The sequence below is a fragment of the Kwoniella mangroviensis genome (genome assembly GCF_000507465.2).
Source record: "Kwoniella mangroviensis CBS 8507 chromosome 1 map unlocalized Ctg01, whole genome shotgun sequence".
NCBI lineage: Eukaryota > Fungi > Basidiomycota > Tremellomycetes > Tremellales > Cryptococcaceae > Kwoniella > Kwoniella mangrovensis.
Window position 1 is genome coordinate 3,644,988 of NW_027062533.1, and position 21,974 is coordinate 3,666,961.

Genomic DNA, 21,974 nt, shown 5'->3' on the forward strand with positions numbered 1-21,974 from the left:
ATAAGACCTTAAAGTTCATTTCATTAATAGTTAGAAAATCGGAAACGGATGGTACTCCAACTGTGAACTGCCTCAGAAAGAAGGCGACTACTCAGAAAGTGATGAAACAATGCGAGAATGACCCTGTAGGAACTATCTTGACCGCAATTAGAAGACAGTACCATCACTGATAATTTCGACTGGAGCTATATTCCGACATAACATTCGAGCAGATCGAAACTCAGCAATCAGCTCTCGATTCTAAAGCTTTGAGTGGAAGTTGATATCAACTCACGTCCACCTCCTTGTCTCTTCTCTTTGGCAATCTCCCTTCCACCTTTCCAAGTAGCGGCTTCCAATACTTGCGCTAGGCCCAATACCTCGGACGAGACATTGAGTTTGCTACAGATCAGTTGATGGATCTTATCACTAGATCATGTTTACCATACATCAGCTACGACTTGTGTGATTATTTGTGTGTTTTAGGTGAACTTTTAGGGTTGTGGAGTAGCTGAACAAACTTACAGACAAATAACGGTCATTGCTCTCCATTCAATTACTGCTGGATGAGAAGGTTCCAACACTGGTGGTTTATCTTGACCATTTGGGTAGGCGTCGGGACCAAGTGAAGAAGAGCTGATAGATAGAACGTCGAGATCGACGAGTAATCCACCATTTCGATACTAAGTAACTCGAAAAATCAATTGGAACTCCTTAGGCTTATATAGATCTTTATGAATCGATATGGTACGCTATGACTGTTTACAGTATCTCACCTCTGGTAATCCAGTCTGTCCCCTGCCTCTATCGACTTTCCAACCAGCTTGCGACTCGATAGCTTCCACCAGTGAATAACACAACCACTGAGTCAATTTGTGGAATACGACATAATCATCGCCTTCTTCCCTCTTCATACCAGATTCATTCAGCGATTTTGAGAGTGATGCACAGGGCCATACGTCACCCAGTGGCTCGTCGGGATATGACGGGAGTGTAGTACGCGATGGCCAGATAGGTAAGAGTAATTCGAAGAGGGTTGACCAGAATGATGAGAGGGGGAGTGTCGAGTTGTTAATTCTAGATGAAAAGTAGTCTACATTGTGCCAACGGGTATATCAATATCGAGTGAATTACTTGAGACGATTTGTTGATGATCATGTTGAATCAGATTGAACTGGACTTACCCAATAAATCACCTGGTCTACCATTCTTACAGATATCAGGTCTTTGCTCCAATGCATCACCAAGCTTGATCAACAAATTACATCTTCCATCTAATCCCGCCATAGGGTTCGATGCTGACACTTGAAGGTATCTCGATAATATCTCAGGTGTGAGATTCTTCAGTGCCTTGGCTACAAACGATGACAGTTTTTGATCTCAGTATCCTACCCTCCTCGGCGAACGTGGTATGTTTCAAAACGGACTCACAATCAACCTGATATTTATTCTCTCCATCACTCGAGAACAGCCCCTCAACAAACATATGATAACTCGCTACAGCCAATCCCTCTGATCTACCGCCTTTCCAGATAACATTTGCATCCTTGTCTATCTCGGTGTATGACCAGTCCGGTCCAGCGCCAGCATCAAGCAGTACCGAGACGAGGTACAGGTCGATCAAAGATGCCGCTTTGCTTTGTGGGTCCGAAGGGAACTTGGGCTGAGAGAGAAGGAGGGAGATTCGGTCAAGTGATGGGGTGATAAAGTGATTTCGACGACAGTGAGCTATCATATCAAGCGTCAATCGTCAATTACCATTTAGATGCCTGTAGATGCGGGGTTGGAGATTGACTTACGAGGTATCTTGGCATAATCAGTACCGAAATCTCTCTATTTCACCCATCTTATAAGTCAGCTTTGTATGCCGGATTAACAAACAGGAGCGAATACTGACCTGAATGATGTTTATACAATAATCAACCGCCTTCTCTAATTTACTTTCGTCGAATTGCCAATGATCCAGTTTACCTTTCTGAGCTAATTCATATACTTGGTTGGACCTATCTCTGACAGCGCCGAGGGATCTGAGGTAGGTTACAACAGCTGGAGTGGACATGATCGTTGATGTGATAAGAACGTGCTTTGGGACGATGAGAATGCTAGAGATAAGGTGGGAGATCAAGAGGATTTAATAAAGAGCCGGTCTTTATGTAGGAGTAAGAGAAATCTTTTGACTCGACTTTCGATATTCTTCGCAAATTGAGACGTACGCGGTGACAAAGGGAAGGGCGAAGGTGCTCGTATAGGAGGAAAGAACGTCTAAGCGAAGAAAGGACCTGGCGATAAGGGAGTGAATATGGCCGTATTACTGTATCCGATGATATCGTACAATTCCGACTGCTGTTGTCTATAGAGCTGTGAGATTGGACTTGTGAGTGAAATGATCGAGTGCGAGATGGTATTGTTGCTGCTGAGGCTGACGAGGACTGATCCTGATATCGATATCAACGTTGATTGTAGATTCAATAGTAGTGACGGTTTGACCGGGTAATCGGATGAAACGCTGTCCGGTCTGATCGGATAAGTCCGTGCTATCTGCTATCTACTGTACCCTTCTCTTTGCCGTCAACGAAGGTCCTCTAGGTCGAGTGTGTATCGCTGAATCGTGTTAGACTATGCATACGAACGCTGCTCACATAGCAGGGGAAATTCCAAGCAAGATCGAAGCTGACAAAATGCACTTTGAGCGAGATATCTCTCTCCAAAAAATCACAAAAAATTAAGGTCTTACTGGGATTCGAACCCAGGTTACTTGGAACCGTCTGGCTCAAGGGGAGGAGATTTCGAACGAACTGTTCAAAACCAAGTGTCCTAACCACTAGACGATAAAACCTTTCCGGAAAACCATTCCTTCACAAGACATATAATGCTTGTCAATCTGACTCGAGGGCTTTTCTTACTTATCTTCACTGGGATGAGCCACGTATTGATCCAGAAATTGTTACTTTGAATTATCTGTCAGGATCCCTACATAGATAGAAGGAAATAGATTCCAAGTTGAAATTCTCTTCCGGGTCACACACAGTATATCCGTGTATTGTGGCATACCTTGCTACTGAACTGTACAACAGGTTTTTCGCACCTTTTCTATGACTTGTGTTACAATCCACTGTCAATGATTTTCTAGTATATCAGCGACTTTCAAGCTGAAATGCCATGGAGTGGCGGGAAGCTCTGTACACAAAATGGCACTCAGCTTCTGCATATCCGACAAAGCCTTTGCAAACGATGGAACTAGCGTCTTTTCTCCGAGCAGGTACAGTGTCCCTTTACTCCTTTGTCGCCCTGCACTAAATAAGTCAGCTGGAAACAATGGACCGTTCCACTGTTTACTGCTGAGAAAAGATCACCTCGGCTCATCCTTTCATGTGACGACTCCAAGCTGAGTTCGAAGCGGATAATTGCAACGGCAAAGGATACCACCCCCACTCCGCTTTTCCTCAAGGGCATGACGTGTATTGTGTACACTGCCCCAACCGGTGTTAATGTCGTGGATTTAGAAGAACCAGCTCCACTGATAATCTCATATTTTACTGCATTTACAATCATCCTCTTGCACACAGTACTCTAGTCCCAAGAGATGTCTTCCACTTTAACATTACCGTCTGTAACGCTCCAATGTACTATCACAAAAGCCATATCGTCTAACGAAATTCTGGTGTACCGTGGGAGAATCCAGTACGACCACGACGTCATTTCCCTGCAAGGCATTTATGAATCATGATAACTCAAATCATGAGCTCACTACATACGGCCAAGATAGCGTTATAATGAGGCCTGGGAAAGGATCGAAAATAACCAGTGCAGATCCATGCTTCTCTAATTCGACCATATCAGGATTAGAGACTTTGACAGGGAGCGGGACGAGCTGCCCTCCATTGAAGTTGGAATCGGTCGAAGTTGTTTTACATAATGAGTTTAGGTGGTATGACCAGAGGGTGATGGGGAAATTCAATTTCCGAAATGGACAAGCCTAAAGTAACATAGCAATTCGGATAATTATTTAGCCTAGTTCGGTCAGTCTCACTATAGGAGGCCCCCATGTGAAGGACCAGGGAGCTTGCTGCTTCTAACGGGAAAGACGACAATGATTCTGCAAGCATGCCATGTGAGATGTAAGCTGCCAAACGCCTGAAGTTCTCTCAGTGGCACCCAGTAAACGATGATCAATCATGACTCTACTTCACGAACTCCAAGAGATTGTGTACAAATGTCTTGACAGTACAAGAGACCGAGTGCCATTTGACGGGTTAAGACCTCGATATTGTGACCCTAACAGCTCGATGATCGCTCCACCTACCCGTCCAACCTTCTACATCACCTTCGACGAAATTATCCAAACAAGCGTATCTGACCACTTGCCATCCACCTCGACTACGAGATGAACCATCCCCTTCGGTCCGTTCTCTATCGTCAGTCTCTTCCTTTGCAGTGATGGGAATAGCACCAAGCATGATGAAATCTATCCTCGTAGCATTCTTACTTCCTGGAGGTGCGAAATCCGTATATGTATGTACCGGACCATATGGACGCTTCTGTAAGGTAGACGATAGGTTCGTGAATGAGTCGAGGAAGTAGAACGATTTCTGACCCGATGGTAATGCGTGGGAAGAAGTGATATTTCGGTAACCGGCTTCATGCGAAGGTGAATCTGGCAAACTAATTTAGCAAAGATGTCGCCTTTACATTACAATCTAAAGGATTTTTTTGAACTCACTGAAATCACCGAACAAAATAACGGGCCCTTCTTCTTTCACTTTTTCATCTTCTTCTATCCTCCTTACCCAATTGTATATCTGCGATCTGATCAGAAGACTGCTTTCCGCCCTGGCACGTATCCCAAGATGATCATAGTGGGTATTCACAGCATGTACAATTCCACCGTTCTTTTCACGTCGTCGGAGTGTAAGGAGAGTGGCAATCCTCGGTAAAGCCTGGATCATCGCATCAATGTCAACACCTTAGCGAGGAATCTTGAAGAAACGTTAGATAGACTTACAGCATCCCACCCTTTGGAAGGTTTATCCGGGGTAGGTGACAACCATATGGTCGTCCATTTGACCATCTCAAATTTCGTACTATCGTAAAATATCGGACTATATTCTCCAGCTTCTACACCATCATCTCTTCCTACTCCCACATGACCATATACCTCTCCCAGCAGGTTCTGTATATCTAGAAGCTGACTATGGAGGACCTCCTGAAATCCAATGACGTCTAGTTGACCTGTGCTCAGCAAGCAATCTATCAGTCGCGTCTTTCGTTCTGACCATGGCTTCTCTCGATATTGGTTGTCAGTACCAGGAAGATTGAATGACTTGGTACCATTGTCGTACCGACTGAATTACATCCAACAAACGTTAGGTCTGATGAAAGGGCTTTCAGGGTGCGGCTGTCTCCAGACTCACACGTTTACGGTCGCGACGTGTATCATATCCCCCTCCGATACCGATGGATCATCATGGCTGCTATTGCTGATGGGGTTAGGTAAGGGCTCAATCCGGGTGACCATTGTGTATGAGTTTGAAGTCTACTGAGAGAACGAGATCCTGTCGCTTTGATAGTGTACTAGAGTACCACCAGTACGAGTATACGGCACAATGGATTGAAACGCTCGGCGAGTATGGTGACCGGTAACTGACCGCTCGAGTGGAGACTCCGCATTTTAGCACGAGTGAATCGGAATCGACCCACGTGGTATCACCATAATCTGTGTATATATCATCTCAAAGGAATCTATCTCAAAAACAGGTCCAAGCGAAAACATTTTTATATATATCTGCTTGATTCAACATTCACTTGATGTCCCTCCATAGACTCATACACCGTGTCTTGTACTGGTAGTCACGCCGCTTGGTCGAATCTTGCTACAGTCCATCACCTGTTTCCCGCTACTCAAGAGCTACAGTCAGTTGTTCCAACCTTGAAATAGAAACTCAAAAACGCCAGTCTATCAAAATGGAAGTAGACAGCGAGATCAACGTTGATGGCAACGCCCACACGAATGGGCATGTTGCCACTCCCTCGAAAACTCATGCTGACAAGTAAGTCCAGTCGCCCATCTTTCTGCCTGCCTCGCCTCTGGCCTCATGCAGAGCTGATGTCCAGGTCGATGTGTTCAAATAGGAAAGAAGAGAAGAACAAAGATCATGATTTCTATTTCAACTTCTATTCATCATTACAGAATCAGTGAGCTTTCTGCAATCTTTCGGAGGTCAGTCTAAGCTCATGCCCATGATGTTGCGAGTGCAGAGCGAACATGATAGGTGACATCTCACGTACTGGGACATACCGAAAAGCTATATTGGGTAATGGTGAAGTGGCGTTCAAAAATAAGATTGTGCTGGATGTCGGTGCTGGTGAGTTGAATCTGCTGCAAAAGAAAGCCGTCCAGAATGCAGTGAAGAAAAAGCTGACTCTTGAGGTATAGGATCTGGCATATTGTCATATATGTCTGCCCAGGCTGGCGCCAAGGAAGTAATAGCGTTAGAAGCTTCTTCGATGGCCGAGAAGATTGAAATTGTGTGTGATGACTGATAACCCACATCGGTTGTGTATTGACCCTCAGTAGATCAGCTGACTAAACCCTTCTTGTGTAGCTGACCAAAGCTGCCAATGCTGGTAAGAACAATGCTCACCTAAAGGACCGTATACGGATAGTCAGAGGTATGGTGGAAGATGCCAAAGTGCAAGAACAAGTTTTGCAGAATGGGAAAGTGGATACTATCATTTCAGAACCTATAGGTGTCATGTTGCTCCATGAGAGAATGGTGAGTCGTTGATGAATGCTCAGCTACGCTCTGCCTGCTGTGGGGGAATATAACTTATTAGTGAGATGGTGTGTGACATAGGTTGAATCGTTCATCTTAGCTAGAGACTTATTCCTTAAACCGGATGGACAACTGCTACCTTCTGCAGGACAGATATTCTTTTGTCCCTTCTCAGATGAGGGGTTGTACAATGAGACGGATCAGAAAGCTCAGTTTTTCAATACTACTCTGTTTGGTGAGCTGTGATTTCATGGACCGCTTCACGAAACAGCAGCTGATCATAAAGTTCAAGGGACCGACTTTAAGGAGTTATATCCTGCTGCTAGGGAAGAAGTATTCGGTAAGCTAACAAGAGTTTATCTGTCGCATGGTGACTGTAGCTGATATTACCAATACAGCTCAGCCGGTAGTTGGGATGTTTCCTCCCTCTTCGTTAGTATCGACAGCATGTACACCCAAATCGTTCGATTTTTACACATGTACGAAAGAAGATCTATTAGAATTCACGATACCGGTGGATTTCGTCGTTCACAGGACAGCTTTGATACATGGGGTGAGTGATCCCATCCAACCCATGTCGTGTGCAATCCTGATTCACCGGAAGCAATTTGTGTGTTATGAAAGGCGGACAATCAATTGCTAATGATGCTTGACGTAGCTCGCATCGTGGTTTGACCTAGATTTCTATCCGCGTCAACTCCCAACTTCGGAAGATCCGAATTGGAATTACCCAATATCATCTACCGGTAATTGGCAGTGGATGTCACAGGAATCACCGTTGAATCCTGGTCCTACGCCCGTACCACCGAAAGATGGATTGGCGGTTAAGTTGTCTACTGGACCTAGTGGTGAGTCGGCTCGAATGCATCTGTCAACCCTATGGTATTATGTGTAGCATATTGAGCTGACGTGTGTATTTGCCATTGCTCGTGGATTTGACAGCGGCTAGAACTCATTGGCAGTGAGTGACCGTTGACACTTTGTCGATGAATTTGTCCCAAGCTAAAAACTTTATTCATACTCTAGACAAGCTCGTCTGTTACTTCCAGAACCATTAGCAGCTAACAAAGGCGAGCGACTGAAGGGTTCCATCCATTTCAAAGTGAACGACGCTAGGTCATACGACCTGACTCTGGATCTCGAGATTGATAGACCAGGTCCTGAATGGAGTCCTAATCCATTGAAGAGAAGAGCTGAATATCAACTGCAACAACAATGTTTCAAGTGAGTGTTTTCCCCTATTTGTATGTATATGAATATTAATTCTTACGTTTGTTTCCATATCAGTTACTCGTATAATCCTGATGCCTCTTTGAATGCTTTAAGTATGGCCGCTGGTATATAACAATGTCAACTTGAGATGGCAACACCGACTGCTGGTGCTGGTGATATCTTGCTAATAGACACGGAATAGAGGGGGGAGGTGTACCATAACTTTTAGGTTGAACAAAGTGAATAGAGTATCCTTGTGCTTTTTGCAATCGATTCGTAAATACAGATTAAAACACATTATTCTCATGAGATTATATCATACATATCATTTGTTTATATATACCCTGCATGTCTTACAGTATCAAACGAATGTAAATGACCATTGTCCGTGTGAAAGTGAATGGACAATACAGTCACATCCAAGAATTGACATGACGTAGCATCTCTCTCACATGTCAGATCGATAAGTCATCATGCAGTTCATCCCATTCCATTCCATTCATTCAGATCATTTATGTACAGTATAAAGTATACACAACGTAAGCTACTATACATTGTAAGTTCAGTACTTGACTTTCCATCTATCACATAAAAATTATTACACTCAAGTGACTAAGTACTGTATACCCAAATTGTCCAACTGACTGTTATATGTAAATCAACCAAAAATTCGAACAGGATATGATGATTTGTTTATCTACATCTACTTGTTCACACTTCATCAACTCTTGATAAACTCTCTCTCTTGGAAGTAGAAGACATCACGCTACTTGGTCTTCTCACTAACACAGGAAGACTAGTCCTTCGTTCCACTTTCTTCATCGTAGACCCTGCAGTCGTCGATAATCCACTCTCAATCGATGAAGACGGTTTCGATTGAGTGTTATTGGCTTGTTCCGATGGTGAAGGTGTATTATGTTTGGTACTGTTACCCAGTGCCACCCTTCCAGCACTGGCGATAGTATCTCTCCTCGACCTATTTAGCGCACTGCCTGTGGGATTGGTAGTATTCGTTGTACTCGAATGCGAGATCGTCTCTCTTCTTGACCTGTTCAAAGCTGCAGCCGAACTCGGAGTGGCAGAAGTGGAAGTGGCTAATCGTCTAGGTAAAGGTGTATTATCCATACCAGTAGAAGGTGTGGGGGTATTAGGTATTCTGGAAGTAGAGTACGACATTGAATTCCTGACTGAAGAACTTCCTGCTCCGATCCCTCTGATGGTAGAAGATGTGGACGGTGTAGATGGAACTGTCTTCTTCGAATGAGCTGCAGTTCGATTCGACAGAGCTAGTTCCAATTCTTTACTTTGCAAAGCAATATTCAAAAACTCTTTATCCTCTTCTAACCCTTTGACTTTCTTCCTCAATTCTTCCATATTGAATATATCTCCCGAACTAGCCTTTCTCACCTCATGCAGCTCGTTGCGAAGTTTGGTTTCAGATAATTTCAATTGATCAATCTCGTTGATGAAAGCTTTCAAACTTGAATTGATACCTTCTTCAGTTTGTTTGACATTTTCATTCTTCAATATCAACTCCTTCAATGCCCTTTCCCGGGATTCAAGTTGTATTTCCAGTTCTTCTATTCTCTCCCTCAATCTTTCGACGACCCTGATAGAGTCTTTCAGTTGTTTCTCAAACGATTCGGTGGTATGCGAGAGTGACTGTTCGTTCTGCTGTATTGTCAACCTCAAAGTTTCCAGCTCGGCTTCTTGAGCATGAATGAGGGTATTTTTGTGTTGGACAGACGATCGAGTCTCTTCCAATTCGGACTGAAGAGATTCATAATGGTATTTTAGGGAGGAAAGTTGATTTTCAAGATTGGTAATCTGATCGCGGAGATTAGAAGCCGATTCTTCGTCATGAGAGTTTTGATTGATCATTTCGATTAACTAAACATGAACATTGACATTAGCTGCCGGAATTAATCGTGTCTGATTGGCATGATGATATTTGGGCAAATACCACTCACCTCTTCCTTCTCTTCCTCCCACACTCGCTTCTCCTCCATCAACCTCGCAATCATCTCCGTCCCCTGTCTTCCCGCCCATTCCCTCTCTGCACTACTTCTAGTCAGTTCTTCCAATTGTTCATGTAATTGGCCAATCTCAATTTCGCTTTGGAATCTTCTTTCGTTCTTCTCAAATCGGGCGATCTCAACTCCCTCTTTTAATGCTGAGATGATCTTCTCCTTTTCAACCAATTCAATCTTTAGCGATTTGACTCCATCATGCAGGGAGCATGACTCGGCCAAGAGAGAAGAGATCTTCTCGTCTTTCTCCTGGAGGAACAAGTTGAACGATTGAACGGATTGCTGAGCTGAATCCAGCTGCTCTCGAAGAGTGGAAATGGTGAATTCCTGTTCGTGTATGCTCATTTCTCCTTCTTTGATCTGCGATTTCTGGTTTTGGATGATATCTTGATGATCTGTCAAATGATTCCGTGATTCTTTGAGATCATCTTCCAAATGTCCTATAATGTTATGCTTTTGTACGAGTTGTTCTCTCATCGATACAACCTGATGCGACGACACAGACAAGCTTTCAGTCAAAGTGGCAGAAGAGTGTTGGGATTCCAATTGGGACCTCTCGAGAAGCTCCTTCTTCTCCTCCAACTCCCTTCGCATCCTCCCAAGCTCCTCTTCTACTTTCTCTTTCTCGCCAATCATCCTACCCCTCTCTTCGATCACCTTGTCCTTCTCTACCAGAAGTTTATTCTTAACTTCGATCTGATTCTCAGCCCATTTCATCTCTCTTCTCAATTCGAATATCACCATTTCCAATTCATCATTCTCATTTTTTAATCCTTTCGCTTTTTGACTTTCCACCTGCGAGACCTCGTTTTCTCTCTTGAGGTTGTGGATCAATTTTGCAGTCGCATCATGATCAACCTTCATCAATAGGTTCTCTTCTTCCAGAGCTGCACATCGATCGGCAAGTTCGTCATGGGCTTCTTGAAGCCTCTCAAAGAACTCTTCGTTCTCCTTCATGGCTTGTCTGAGCTGGTTGATGGCTATATTCAGGCAAGTGAGCGGTCAGCTTGCAGTGATCGGCGCTTGAAAAGAAGCTGACTCGCCTAAATCCTTACTTTCACAATTCTCTTTCCATACCTCCAATTCGGCATTCCTACTCTTCATATCGATGATCTGCTGTTCCTTCTCCTGTCTAATATTTTTCATCACAGTTTTCAACTCCTCATTTTCCGACTTCAACACGTCCATCATAAACTCCCCAGCTTTTAGTTGATCCTTCAAAGCCTTGGTATGATCAGCATGAGCTTCCAACAAGCTATTCGTCACCGAAAGTGGAGGTGCTGAGAGATATTTTTTTCGGAGCAACGGTAATGGCGAAGTAGGGGATGTTGGGAGAGGCAATCCTTGAGCTGAAAGCGAGGGAGAAAAAGGAGTGAAGAATTTGGTACTCGTATCTGTAGTCGTATGTTGATTGATGGGAGTATGATCAACTATGGATATCTGATAGGTGGTAGAATGGTCTTCTGAGAAAGGTGATTCTGTGATATTGGATAATTCGTGCGCTTCATAACCTTCCAAGCCCTCATCCTGGAGTCGATCATTATTTCTATACGAACGATCTGTGTGATCATGGGCTTCCTCTTCATCCTCACGTTCTAATACTTCTTCCAAATTACCATCAGCATCGTCACCGAAGCATGATGTGATTGGAGTAGCACCAAAAGCATCCAAAGACATTCGCTTGGTAACGTTCGCAGATAGTTTGACTTCGAAAGGTGATGAGGATCTCTTAGCGGCTCGTGAAAACTCGCTTTCCTTGGATTTTGAAGGGAATCTTCGGATAGGTGAACAGGCAGGACTCGACTCTGCTCTTCTATGTTTGGCTGGCGATCTGTGATCTATCGATCGTGCAGGTGAGATTCTAGCCGGTGGTTTCGAGGGCGTTGTATCTGGAGACACTGAGTTTGAAGGCGATACAGGTGGATAAGTATCCCTTGAGAAAAACCTCACAGCTATACAAATGGCAAAACTTGGGGATCAGCTGATTTCCCTCTCCAAACTCTTAGCTGAGAATTGGCTCACCGTCTTTCTCATGCTTTGCTCCGTCGCTCAATACCCCTCTTTGCAGATCCTCCTTCTTTCCACCAGGTGTACCGGGAGGCAGAGTGCCGTTATCAACAAACATGTCGAAAGCATCTTGTTGAATTGGCTCCTCAGTCCAATCAAGGGCTTGAGACGGTGGAGCACCGAAGTCAGTCGAGAAGAAAGTGGTCGAATCAGCATAGAGGGACTGGGCGTATAGGTGGGATCGATCAGCGATTGGAGCAGGGTACGAGCGATTTGCAAGAGGCGGTCGAGATGGTGTATCAGCGGGAGAAGACAGGTTTCCTATCGTATAAATATAGTAAAATCAATCGTGAGTCACTTCAAACTCTCGCTACCATTTAGTCCTAGAGATAATGAAAAGGTGGAACTCACGGATTTTGCCGTTCTCAGGACTTATTCTCTGATCAAAGCTCATGTACCTTCGTCTTCTCGGACTATCCACACCAAGCCTTAGACCATCCCTCTTACCTGACATAGAAGGACTTTGATCAATATCGAACGAGGTTGATCTTGTAGATAAGTCAATTTCGAATTGCATTCTCACTCTCATACTCTCGGGTGTGTGGAAATCGTCATGGCCCATGCCCACACTGTGATGAAATTTCGGGTTGGAGTATAGGATATCTTCAAGTTGGGGTGATGGAGCGGGTTTACGTCGGATTGACATTTGCTTATTTAGCACCGGTGTAATGGAGTTAGATCTTGATCTTGATGTTGCGCTTGATGCAGAACGAGTCTGGGAGTTGTGAAGTGTTGATGGTAAAAGTGGGAGAGGTGGGATTGGATCTTCTAGAAAGCCATCAATCGATCCACTTGAATCAGTGAAAGCTATCCACTGTGAGAGAGACTGGATATACAACTGACCATGGTACTCATCGCTCAACCTCAAATCTCTCGGTACGCTCCTACTAACCTTGAGACTATTCTTCCTCAGCTTGTTTCGTTCTGACACCATGCCCATCTCAGCGCCATTGCCACTAATAAGCACAGGCGAAGGTAAGGGTGGTAGAACTTCATCTCTGGCCTTTCGTTTCTTCTTCGATTTATTCTTCAGCGCAGAGAGACTCGGATGATGTGCCAATGATCTGAGGATAGAGGGCGTACGATGATGTCCGGTTTTCCTAGCGGGTGAAAGAGGTGGGACTGGATCGGGAGTAGCCAGGTATCGGCCTTCCTCGTATGAACGAGGAGGGATGGTAGAATCGATAGAAGGGTAGGTATGATCGCTTTCTAAAGACGAGGACGGTCGGGCATTGGAGAAAGCTGGTGTGGGTGTTGGGGTATGTGATGAGCGGAGGGATGAGGAGGGGCGATGGAATGGGTTGAGCTTGTGGATGATGTCCATGACAGGATGAAGGAATGAAAGTCGTTAGTTCGCAATTCGTAAAGGTTAATCGTAAGAGTATCGTTGATTTCGTGAACGAGCAGAAAAGAAGAGGTTATAAGATGGTCAACAAGGGAAGAACTAGTTCTCAAGTATACTCATGTTTATGTGACCCTCTGACTTGTTGATCTCTCAACTTTGATGTACGAGTAGATGATCAGTCAACTTTGCATCATTCCCGCCTGGACCACCTCCACCTCCCTACTTCAGTTCACCCTGAATCCAGACATCCCAGCTATGACATGAGATGCAATGCATGTGTGAGAGATCAACCCTATTCTATCAATGGGTTCACGAATGATCTGTAAAAACATCATCAATCTTGGAATCATATCATATTATAATATATACACACACAGAAACAAACGAACAGATGGAAATGTAAGGAAACTTTCAACTACATACGCTGCTTGATAGCTTTCGTGATCTGTCTAGCGTAAATGAGACAGAACCCTGTGGCTATGGGTAAAGCAGAAACCAATAACCAAAATCCTACGAATAGTAAGATGGGTAACCAGAAGAGGTATAACATTCTGTCGCCTGTGTACACCACAAAACACAATAGGTCAGCTACAATTCAAGAACAACCCCATTGAGTGACGATCAGGCCATTACTCACGCTTAACATGTTTGACCACCTTCTCACTCGGACTAACACTCCCACTACTCCTCTGCTCTCTACCCATTCCCCTTGGCGCTTCATTCGTATGGGCACCGCCAGATTTCCTTCTCCTCCTTAGACGTCTCGACTCGTCATCTTCCCTCTCTCGGTATTTCGCATGTCTGGACGAAGGTCCGGAATCAACTGGAGTGGTAATCCCACTTTGAACAACCGCATTGAATGCAGCGGCAGCCATCGCCTGAGTGAAGAGCTTGACTTCTTCAGGATTAGTAGCCATCTTCGAAAGTGTCTCCCAGGACGGCGCGGGGAAAGCTACCCATCCTTGTTGTTGTTGCTCATTATCCCCAGCAGCGTGCTTATCGGGATTATGAGGGTGATTGAACATCGAGTGAGGTATAGGTAACCTATCCCAGACGGCATTAGGTATCTTCTGTGAAGTCGATGAGAAAGTTCGTGACATCCAACCTGCAGATGCAGATGGATTCGCAGGCGTAGTGGAATTCTCGCGGGGTGCATATGGAGGTGGAGGATGATCATCCTTATCATGTTGATGAAGTTCAGTATCGGTCGCAGGAGCAGGGGCAGTAGCGGTGGCAGTCGCGGTCGTACCAGTAGATTCAGAATGTTGTAAGCTTGGTCTTCTAGATTTCGGCTTTGGCGATTTCGAAATTGATTTCTCCTTTTCCTTATCTTTATTTTTACCACGTGAGAAAGACGCCGAATGTGAATGACCACTACGTCCTCTCCTACTGGTACTTTTCTTTCTCGAGATTCTGATTTTCTCCAAATGATCTAATTCATCTTCGACCTCGGATCCAGAAGACGGGTTATCATCATCAATTTCACTGACGTTACTTCCTTCGTATCCGCTATTCGACCCTACATCCACCTCGGGCAGCGGGTCAACCCCAGCTTTAGCCGAGGTCGATGTCGACCAAACAGCCGATAATAACAACGCTTCAACTTGAGAATGTTCCGAATATTTCGCCAAATCCAAAGGCATCTCCCCATACGCGGTTGGTCGATCATATGAGGCTCCGGCTTCTACTAGTACTCTCGCACATGTTTGTCTTCCACATAACGCAGCGAACGCCAAGGGGGTATATCCATTGATGTCTTGGACGTCTAGATGCGCCCCGACCACAATCAACCTTCTGACCAATCTATGGTATCCCATGACGGTGGCGATATGGAGTAACGTCTGTTCAGCATCATTCTTATGGTTGATCGCTCCACTAGCTCGCAACGATCCAGGCGCATTTTCATCAATGGAAGCCAAAAAGTTGATGATGGTAGACTGGAGGGTATCGTTGGCGTTGGTGTTGGTCTTGATAGATTGTTTGCCGTTACCATCTGTAGAGTCGGATTGATCGGCTATATCGTCATCTTGGTCGCCAGGGGATGGACCAGACATGGGTGAGTTTGAGCTTGATCTTTCGCTCCATTCACTATTCGTCGCCGATCTCGTGGCAACATGATGCGCAAGTCGGTAAGCAGCATCGCTGGACGATCCATTATATTGGTTTCGAACTTCCAATGCCAATCTCATTCTATTACATCGTAATACACACAAAATTATTAGCTGTGTCCTTAGTCTGACCCCTCGAAGGTGTTGTACACTTACAGATCCTTATCCATTTCGTTATACCTGAACATCTGACTGTTCTGACCGGGTATTTTGAAAGCACCTTGAACAGTCACTTCGACCTCACCAGGGAAACTCGACGGAGGTAATTTGCATTGTACGAAACTATCGCTGACGAAGTCCGTTGGTGCCGGTCGTTGCCCGAAGACAATCACCATACCAGGGGAGAAGAACTTGCCAGCAATGGCAATCTTCGTTCCTCCAGCCATGGGGCCATCTCCAGGTATCACATGTGTGATTTGAGCTTGAGCTGGTAATTGTGCCATCGCGGCCAACATGTCTGATATAGATTGATCTTGCTGTGCTTGAGCCGCATGGGAAAGATCCATTTGGTTGGCAGTGGGTGATAAGTGCAGATGATCAAACGGCAAAGGCGGCAAGCTGACTCCGGCAGGCGGCGAGACATTGTTGTTGAGGAACATTCCCAGATCAGGTTGATGTTGCATGGGTTGATGGAATGGATTCGATACATCCGCGTGTTCTCCACCTGTATAGTCGAGGAACTGGTCAATGTCTGTTGCTGAAGCTGGAGGTATACCGCTTTCGCTGAACATCGCAGATGATCGATCTTCACCGAACCCTGAGAATACTGATCCACCGTCGCTCATCGATGAGATGGAGGTATGGCTTGATGCAGCGAATATATCGTCCAATCCACCTGTCATGGCACTTGACATCTCCACGTCGGTTGTGTCGTTACTGAAGATCATCGAAGGCTGAGCACTAGCTGTTTGACCAGTCAAACCCAATGTGGACATAAAGTTGTTAGGTGATTGGATGTTCTGAGAGAACAACATGTCATTATGCCCATTGAGCGACATCATATGTGACCGAGGGCTAGTCAGGTTGGTGGCTGCAGGAGGTTGACCGTTATTCTGCAAACCGTTATTGATTTCCATTTGATTGTTGAGTGGGAACTGAGGACCTCTAAGTATACCAGGACTGACGGTGTTGTTGACTTGCTGCATATTGAAGTCAGCGGAAGATTGCTGCTGCTGCTGCTGCTGTTGAGGTGGTCTTTGAGACATGACATCTGGTTGTTGGTGAAGTGATTGAAGCGAAGTGGTAGATCCATGCCTCTGAAATCCGTTAGACATGAAATTATCGATGGGAATAGTGCCCATTGCGGGTGATTGAGATGGAGGTCGTTCGTATGGTTTACCTGCTCGTACCAATGGTGTTTGTTTCTGCAGGACTGCACCAGCTTCTGAGAATGACTGCACACTTTCACTCTCGGAAGGTGCAGGTGATTGTCGTCTTGATGATGCGGTACTTTGACGTCCTTTCCTCTGCCTAGGAACAGCAGGTTGCGTTTGGTTTGAAGTTAGTCCATCAATCTTGGATTTGGTCTTGGGTTCGGTTTTGTGATCATCCGTTATACGTATAGGTTTAGTAGTGGAAGTAGCAATGATACGTCCATCCCATGTCCGCAACGTGAATTTGATCCTGTAGCATCACGTTAGACAGGAAGCACTCTGATAGTATTGTAAGACGGATAAACTCACTTGAATCCCACTTTCTCACCATGACATTTTCCGTAACAGACCACTCTAAAGGGTAACCAATTACAACTTCCATCTTCCATCTTGACTTCCGGAGGGGAATTGAAGAGGACGATCTCATGTCTCCAATCTCTATGTTCCGGATCCCAAGATGGCTCTTCTACCATCTGACCATTCCTATGAGGATCATATTGATCTGGATTCTCACCTGTGATGTAATCTTGAGACGATGGGACGAGCGAGTGTCTAGGTTTGACCTGTGAGGAAGAAGTATCTGAGTCTGAATTAGGTAATCTTTTCCTGTTGACCTCCTTCGATGCCCTTCTCCTTGCCTCTCTGTTCCTACATCGCTTACAAACATACACCCTCCGACCATTGTCTCCAGACATGTAAACAGAAGTTTCCACGTAGGCTAGATGTTCTTTGGGTATTGGTCCAGCTTGAAGTTGTTTCTTCGAACTTGCCTTGGTAGTTGTCCCGGCTTGTAAGCGTAAACCGTGGAAAGTTGCTATGCGTTCAAACGCCATGAGGAGGTTGCCATTGGAATCACGAGGTAGCAATGGATGAAGAGATGGGTGGATGGGTCGCATGGGTGTAGGAATGGGGCAGAATCGTAAGATGTCAATGATTACTCTTATTGCTGTCTCAACTCGAGATTTGTCCGAGAACTGAGGGTCACCTTGGAGGAAAAGTTGATTGGAGCTAGGAAAGAGTCAGTATCAGCACGCGATCTGGTGTCAAGAATGACTTACCTATTACTGTTCGACAGATCGTCCAGCGAAGGGGTAATCATAGGTATTCCATCAACTTCATACATCCGCCGTGGAGGATCCGACCTCAGCCCTCCATGACTGTGGGATCCATTCGCACTCGATTGATTGGAAGTTTGTAATGATGCGGGAGTCGGTAAGGGCGCCTCAGCCGAGGGAGGATTGGGTAACCTGGAGGGACCGGCTGGGGGAGGAATCGAATGGAAGGGTTTGATCTCTTGTTGAGGTGGTGGGATATTCTGCTGGAAAGGTTGAGGTTCCTGCTTTATCTGAAAGACAGGTTTGACATCTTGCTGAGGCTGAGGCTGAGGTTGTGAAGGAGGTATACTGGGTTTGGTGTTTTGTTGCGGAGCAGATGAAGGGAAAGGATTAGGATGAAATCGTGGTACTGGGGGGAAAGAAGATGATGAAGGAGATGAGCTGGAAAAAGATAAGGTACGTCAGCTGTGAGCTTTGGGGTGGGTTAAGAAAGATGATGCTCACCCATTGTTGAAACTATTCAACAGAGCCTGCATACCCTGCATCACATCGTGAGGCGATCTGGTATAGCCCTCATGACCTAACAGCTGGTTCTGGTTCGCGGACGACGATCCCTCGCCACCATTGGAGATGCCGTCAGGAGAAGACGATGGCTTGCTGAAGTGTGACGAAGCGGGCGCTGAAGATGAGGATGGGTCTATCGGCAACATCTGAGAGGTTAGACTCGCAGAGATGCGACAGTGGGGTTGGGATGAAGGTCCAAGGTTGGATTATGTGATTCACTAGAAGATATGACTTGAACTAAATTATGACGACATCAGAGGAATTGAGACTGTTGACGAGGATGTTGGTTATTGATTGATAGATGACGAGGATGGTTTGAATTTGATGTATCAATCTGCGGGATGTTAGCGTCGAGAAAGTTAGCGTGATGATAATGATTTAATCACTGTCAATTGAGCTGGAGTGATAACGGAAAATGCGGCACTCCGTCCAGTTCAACTTGAAGTCTCTTGTCTAAGATGATGGGATGGCGACGCCAGTTTGCAAGTGAGTTGTTGGTATGTACTGTTGTATCCGGGAGGACCAAGAGTGTGTCGGGAGATGGGATTGATAGGTATTGGGATAATTGCGTATACGTCAAAGACTTCTTGTTCCCCTTGCTGGCAAACTCTATTCACGCCAGGTCCCACATGTACGCTATTACAGCGACTCGCTTCAGCAGACAGAATGATCCTCTCCTCGATCTTCTTGGCGTGGTAGTGTAGCAGTGGTTGTGTCGGTCAATGGAGATAAACTGTCAATAAAAACGTGTTTTCACGATAAAGGTGTACCACTAAGATCCATTCGAGTAGGGAGGCGATTAAAGGCGTGAGAAAGACCTTTGTTCCTATGCTTGTTAAGTTGGCTGATGGGGAGTGCGTGATACGTAGTAGAATAGCGATCGGATGGTTATCTGTGCTTGATGATAGGTCGAGGACGAGGTGATGCCGAAATGAGAAGGGGGATGGATAGGAGACCACTGGTTGAAGGAAATATAATGTATGAATGGGAATCCGTGCCTTTTCTTCACTTTTTCCTTTCTAAAAAAGAGTGCTACGGCTACGAACCTGTTGGATTTGCTTCGAACGATAAAAGTAGCGTGGCCAGGCTGTCTTACAATCACGTATGATAGAAACGATGATTTTTTTGGGAAACCCTATGATTCGATACTGTTGTATGATGTTGTTATACGTGGATACATTCAATGTACATTGGAGTTGCGCGTCACAGCTGCAAAAACTCCTACGAGTAGTACAAAAAGTACAAAAAGTTTAAAATTCTATTTCTACCCGGTCTCGGTGGGTGGCAAATGCCAAACACCAAAACCAGCAATTACAAAGGGCCCGTGTGATAGTGGCGCACGCACGGCTCACTCTTCTTCTTCCTCGTCTCCTCCTTCCATCAATCACTTGACATACACATGTCAGAGTTCGACTGAAATGGAGAGAGGAGTGATGGTGTGGGACGTGACGAGTATGGGGACGTGTGCATCCAATTCCCCGCCTAGTGACTCCTTTCTTTTCAGAGATACGTACACAGTGCCACTTTAGGCTCTTCGCCTAGCTCCGATCAATAAATCCGCCAGTCTGATTTGCTCCCGCGTGACTACCACATGTCGGCAATGGTTTTAATGGTCTCGGAGACCCCACAGTGAGATCGAAGCCACAGCAGTTCAGTTGGCGTCATCATGTACGATCTTGCGTGCACGAGTTGTCAACGATGGCTTCCCCAGGGTTTAGCATGGCAGACAGCGAGTGTATAGCTGCGCAAGTATGTCCCGTCCTCTCGGTTTGACACCGGTAGACAAGCTAGAATTCCTGATCCTAGTTGACAATTGTGAGTTTTCCTGATCACGCCTCAGCTTGAAGCTTTGGCAGATCATGTAGCTGATTGACGCCGTTAGTCGTAGAATGGTCAGTCAAATCATTTTCAAACCCACCTGTATAAAGCTAACTCACTGCTAACATGTCACATGATGGACTCAGGCTATCAGCTCTCCCTCCAGGATTTACCCAAGAACTACCCCAACACATTCTATCGAAAGGTGTACCTATAGACACATTGACCGGATTACCTGTAGTAGATTTAGATAACTATTGCTGTGGTGCCCATGGATTATCAATCCTGATTGTAAATTCGATGCTTCACCTTTTAATGGGTTTAGCGGCTGCTGACAGTCTTGGGATCGTAGAAAACAACTATAGGCGATCAAACTCATACAGTATTATTCGATTCAGGTCCTGAACCACACTCGATCGAACGAAATATCAAATCTATGAAAGTCGATTTAACTCCATTAGATGGAATAGTATTATCGCATTGGCATAGGGATCATTCAGGAGGAATAACAAAAGTAGTAGAAATGAGAGAAGAACAGATAATACGTCAATCTGCACAAAGGATCGAAAATGTTACAGTAGATTTACATCCTTCACGACCTATACGTAGAGGTCTCTCCAGACCACCAGAATACAAACCTATCTGTACCCTTCCACCTGATCCGACATTCACCGAAATACAGGATCGTCATGGACAAGTGGAATTGAATGATCAACCGCATGAGATGGTAGATAGACAAGGAAACAAGATGGGTATAGGGATAAGTGGAGAGATCGAGAGAGTTACAAAATTTGAAGTGGGTCTACCGGGAGCTTTAACTTGGATGAAGGATGAGAACGGGGAAGAGGGGTGGTTCAATGATCATGTAAGTTACAATAACCAACATTAAAATTGTGATTGTACGAAGCTTGAACTAAAGCTGCTCCACTCACCATTTCATAGTTGATCAAAGATGAGAGATACGCCGTGGTAGATGTCAAAGGTCATGGTCTAGTGGTATTTAGTGCGTGAGTATCTAGATCTCTTTCTTGGCTCGCCAAAACATCTTCAACTTCATTAATGCTAATGCTGATAATCTCAATTCCTTAGCTGCTCCCACGCAGGGATCTGCAACGTCATCCACTCTCTCCTCCCTCTCAACCGTCCAATCCACGCTATCGTAGGTGGACTTCATCTCGCACCAATTCAAAGTCAACCTGCCAAACAGACCGTCGAATTTCTATCGGAACGTATCATCCCTCAGCCGAATTACGTCTTGCCTCTACACTGTACGGGATTAGAGGCGAGGGCGATGTTGAGAGATAGACTGGGTGAGTGCGGGGTGATAGGGTCGTACCTTGCGGGACGGGTATCAGTGTAGTGTGGAGTGGGACGGACGAAGATGACGAGATCCTGGATGAGGAGGGTGGGTTCAAGATTGTTAGCCGAGTAGCTTAGGGTGCCTGCGTCGAGGGTTCGATAGATACAATATAGGTGGAGTTGATCAAGTAGCTTAGCAATTAAGAATTGCAAGTTTTGAGATATTGTATATAAATCCTTTCGAATCACGATATGCATATGTATGTAGCCGAGTACTGCATTCTTCACCGAACTATTACAAACCATCTTTCCTCGTTTCACAAGAACGATGACGATCCCTGAACCCAAGAC

General features: G+C 45.1%; 6 protein-coding genes across 6 annotated transcripts; 2 read left to right on the forward strand and 4 right to left on the reverse strand.

Annotated features, from left to right (window-relative positions):
• Positions 1 to 147: 147 nt before the first annotated feature.
• Positions 148 to 2,038, reverse strand: I203_101353 (uncharacterized protein; the record flags this gene model as incomplete). Its single annotated transcript, XM_019146303.2, has 8 exons — positions 148 to 185; positions 275 to 408; positions 505 to 662; positions 756 to 1,072; positions 1,164 to 1,334; positions 1,411 to 1,707; positions 1,779 to 1,812; positions 1,877 to 2,038. 8 exons carry the CDS (start codon positions 2,036 to 2,038, stop codon positions 148 to 150), a joined length of 1,311 nt encoding a protein of 436 aa, XP_019004862.2.
• A 2,194-nt stretch (positions 2,039 to 4,232) lies between these two features.
• I203_101354 (uncharacterized protein) lies at positions 4,233 to 5,494 on the reverse strand (the record flags this gene model as incomplete). The annotated part of the gene is made up of 4 exons (XM_019146304.1): positions 4,233 to 4,633; positions 4,700 to 4,916; positions 4,982 to 5,321; positions 5,391 to 5,494. 4 exons carry the CDS (start codon positions 5,492 to 5,494, stop codon positions 4,233 to 4,235), a joined length of 1,062 nt encoding a protein of 353 aa, XP_019004863.1.
• A 446-nt stretch (positions 5,495 to 5,940) lies between these two features.
• I203_101355 (uncharacterized protein) lies at positions 5,941 to 8,097 on the forward strand (the record flags this gene model as incomplete). The annotated part of the gene is made up of 12 exons (XM_065516863.1): positions 5,941 to 6,026; positions 6,109 to 6,171; positions 6,235 to 6,341; positions 6,413 to 6,504; positions 6,582 to 6,752; positions 6,834 to 6,987; positions 7,045 to 7,092; positions 7,151 to 7,305; positions 7,411 to 7,600; positions 7,695 to 7,713; positions 7,779 to 7,976; positions 8,040 to 8,097. The coding sequence occupies 12 exons, from the start codon at positions 5,941 to 5,943 to the stop codon at positions 8,095 to 8,097; spliced, it is 1,341 nt and encodes a 446-aa protein (XP_065373681.1).
• Positions 8,098 to 8,675: 578 nt separating this feature from the next.
• Positions 8,676 to 13,385, reverse strand: I203_101356 (uncharacterized protein; the record flags this gene model as incomplete). Its single annotated transcript, XM_065516864.1, has 6 exons — positions 8,676 to 9,854; positions 9,935 to 10,974; positions 11,038 to 11,946; positions 12,017 to 12,322; positions 12,413 to 12,829; positions 12,905 to 13,385. The coding sequence occupies 6 exons, from the start codon at positions 13,383 to 13,385 to the stop codon at positions 8,676 to 8,678; spliced, it is 4,332 nt and encodes a 1,443-aa protein (XP_065373682.1).
• Positions 13,386 to 13,821: 436 nt separating this feature from the next.
• I203_101357 (uncharacterized protein) lies at positions 13,822 to 18,652 on the reverse strand (the record flags this gene model as incomplete). The annotated part of the gene is made up of 6 exons (XM_065516865.1): positions 13,822 to 13,964; positions 14,044 to 15,596; positions 15,671 to 17,137; positions 17,197 to 17,895; positions 17,946 to 18,383; positions 18,447 to 18,652. The coding sequence occupies 6 exons, from the start codon at positions 18,650 to 18,652 to the stop codon at positions 13,822 to 13,824; spliced, it is 4,506 nt and encodes a 1,501-aa protein (XP_065373683.1).
• Positions 18,653 to 20,257: 1,605 nt separating this feature from the next.
• On the forward strand, positions 20,258 to 21,761 carry I203_101358 (uncharacterized protein; the record flags this gene model as incomplete). Its single annotated transcript, XM_019146308.2, has 7 exons — positions 20,258 to 20,321; positions 20,389 to 20,398; positions 20,471 to 20,615; positions 20,677 to 21,189; positions 21,267 to 21,331; positions 21,414 to 21,634; positions 21,685 to 21,761. 7 exons carry the CDS (start codon positions 20,258 to 20,260, stop codon positions 21,759 to 21,761), a joined length of 1,095 nt encoding a protein of 364 aa, XP_019004867.2.
• Positions 21,762 to 21,974: the final 213 nt, after the last annotated feature.